General features: G+C 41.7%; 1 protein-coding gene across 1 annotated transcript; it reads left to right on the plus strand.

The window, feature by feature from the left end:
* The first annotated feature begins 1,133 nt into the window (after positions 1–1,133).
* On the plus strand, positions 1,134–1,984 carry LOC105863031 (RNA-binding motif protein, X-linked 2-like). The gene is given in 2 exon segments (XM_076009392.1): positions 1,134–1,772; positions 1,775–1,984. Coding segments are annotated over 2 exon segments (849 nt in total).
* The last annotated feature ends 302 nt before the right edge of the window (positions 1,985–2,286 follow it).

Genomic DNA, 2,286 nt, shown 5'->3' on the forward strand with positions numbered 1-2,286 from the left:
AGAAGTAATAGCAAAATAAATACATTTAATTAAATAATCTTTAAAGCTCAAATTTTTTATTTTTCTGAATACTACCCCTAATAGTATATAAATATTTGGTAAATCTAGCTTTAAAAAATAATATTTGGAAAAATATGTGAAGAAATAAATACATTTTTATATTTGGAAAGCAAACAACATAATCTAGAAAAATCAAGAGTTTAAAAAATATCATATACTCTCTATGGGTTGTGACAAGAGAGTTAACCAGACTGGATTAAATAAAAGTAAGATCATTTCCAAATTCAAAATGATATTCATCTTGAGTTAGAAACAGTACATAGCATGGAAAGGGCTCCTAGGTTGACTGATAAAATGAAAACATACATTCTTTTTCAAAAACAATTACAGTAATTTCACAATCAGAGTGGATAAGGGGGGAAAAAAAGCAAAAACTTAAGCTCTGCATGCTAGCTACATAGGGAAGAGTGGGTTACCCTGTCTACCATGATCCCAGGTTTTACTCTATTACTAACTGATATATTCAAGCATACCAAATAGGTATAAAATGATAGTAGATGACCTCCTGTGGGATTCTGCGCACAGAAAATGGAGAATGAATCAGCCTGAATTGAATTGTGTTTCTCTCTCCCACAGATAAATATTGCATACTAAATCAGTTTCAGCGTACTTGCATTGCTTTCCTTTTAGCTTAATATATGCAGTGTCAAGTTATTTCAAACTGAGTACCGTTTGACTTTACGTACACAATTTGTCTAAGGTAAAAATTGGAAACAGTTAAAGCAACATATAATGAAATTCTTTTCCCCTTCCCACAATGTTTCAGGAAATAGTGAGAAAAATCTATGAGCTGAGGCAAAATCCACAATCCACTGATGGGATACATGTGAAGTTTATGGCTGATCCTAATGATAGGGAAAAGCCCCCGCCTGTGGGCCCTGAGGCAAGATCCACTGCGGATTGGATACATGAGAAGCTTATTGGCTGATCCTACTAATCCCACCATTAATCGGATACTTTTGCATGCTCATAGTTGATTGGCTACGTGGGATCCAAGAACTGTATATGAGACCGGAGAGAAGGCAGCCTCCTCTGGAAGCTGAGGAGTTGGGGCCGACCGGAAGCCTGCTAAGATGAACCCTTTAACTAAGGCGAAGCTGACCAGCAAGCTGAATGAGCGAGAGGTCCGGCTTGGGGTGCCCGATAAGGTGTCCTGGCACTCCGAGTACAAGGACAGCGCCTGGATCTTCCTGGGAGGGCTTCCTTATGAACTGACTGAAGGAGACATCATCTGTGTTTTCTCACAGTATGGGGAGATTGTTAACATTAATCTCGTGCGGGACAAGAAGACTGGGAAGTCCAAAGGATTCTGTTTCCTCTGCTACGAAGACCAGAGAAGCACAATTCTGGCAGTTGACAATTTTAATGGAATCAAGATTAAAGGGCGAACTATCCGACTGGATCATGTATCTACCTATCGGGCTCCCAAAGACTCAGAAGAACTGGAGGATGTGACCAGAGAGCTCCAAGACAAGGGCTGTGGGGCTCGTACCCCCTCACCGAGTTTTCTGAGGGCTCTGAAGATGACAAACCCACTAAAAGAAGAAGAGGAAAAAGAGAGGACTGACCGGGCAGTACAGGCAGAGCAGCCGTCCTCTTCATCACCCAGAAGCAAGGCAATAAAGGAGAAGGATGGCCCTGGCCCTAAGAAGCACAGCAGCAAGAACTCCGAGAGAGTTGAGAAGCCAGAGTCCAAGGAGGGCCGGAGCGCTACTCGGCCTCCCCTGAGGCCAGGACCACCTGGCATGGTGGAGCAGAGGACCTGGAGAGGGAGCCAGAGGAGAAACCCAAACATGAGCACAAGTCCTCAAGCAGGAAGGAGGCAAGAGAAGAAAAGAACAGGGATAGGGACAGAGGGCGAAGCTCAGACACACATTCTGGCTGGAACAGACGTTCTGAACACCAACTTAACTGGTATTTCTAATGCTACTTACTGGCATGAAAAACCCATACCCTTCAAATTTTAAGAGAATTTACTGGATTTTTTCATCCAGAGACTTCTGCAAACTAAGACTTTCTTTAGTCACTGTCTCAGTCAACTGGCCTAAAGGCCTAAAACAATTTTGGTAAAGTTTTACAATAAGACCTTTCACTAGGTTACAATGTTCCTGAAAATATTGCCATCTACACATTTTGTATTAGAGATATTTTTTGTGCAGAACTGTTTTTTGTATCTCTGCACTATGTGTGTGGGTGCGTGCACGTGTAATATATGCACAATGTAGT

Source organism: Microcebus murinus, chromosome 13, assembly GCF_040939455.1.
Source record: "Microcebus murinus isolate Inina chromosome 13, M.murinus_Inina_mat1.0, whole genome shotgun sequence".
Taxonomy (NCBI): Eukaryota; Metazoa; Chordata; class Mammalia; order Primates; family Cheirogaleidae; genus Microcebus; species Microcebus murinus.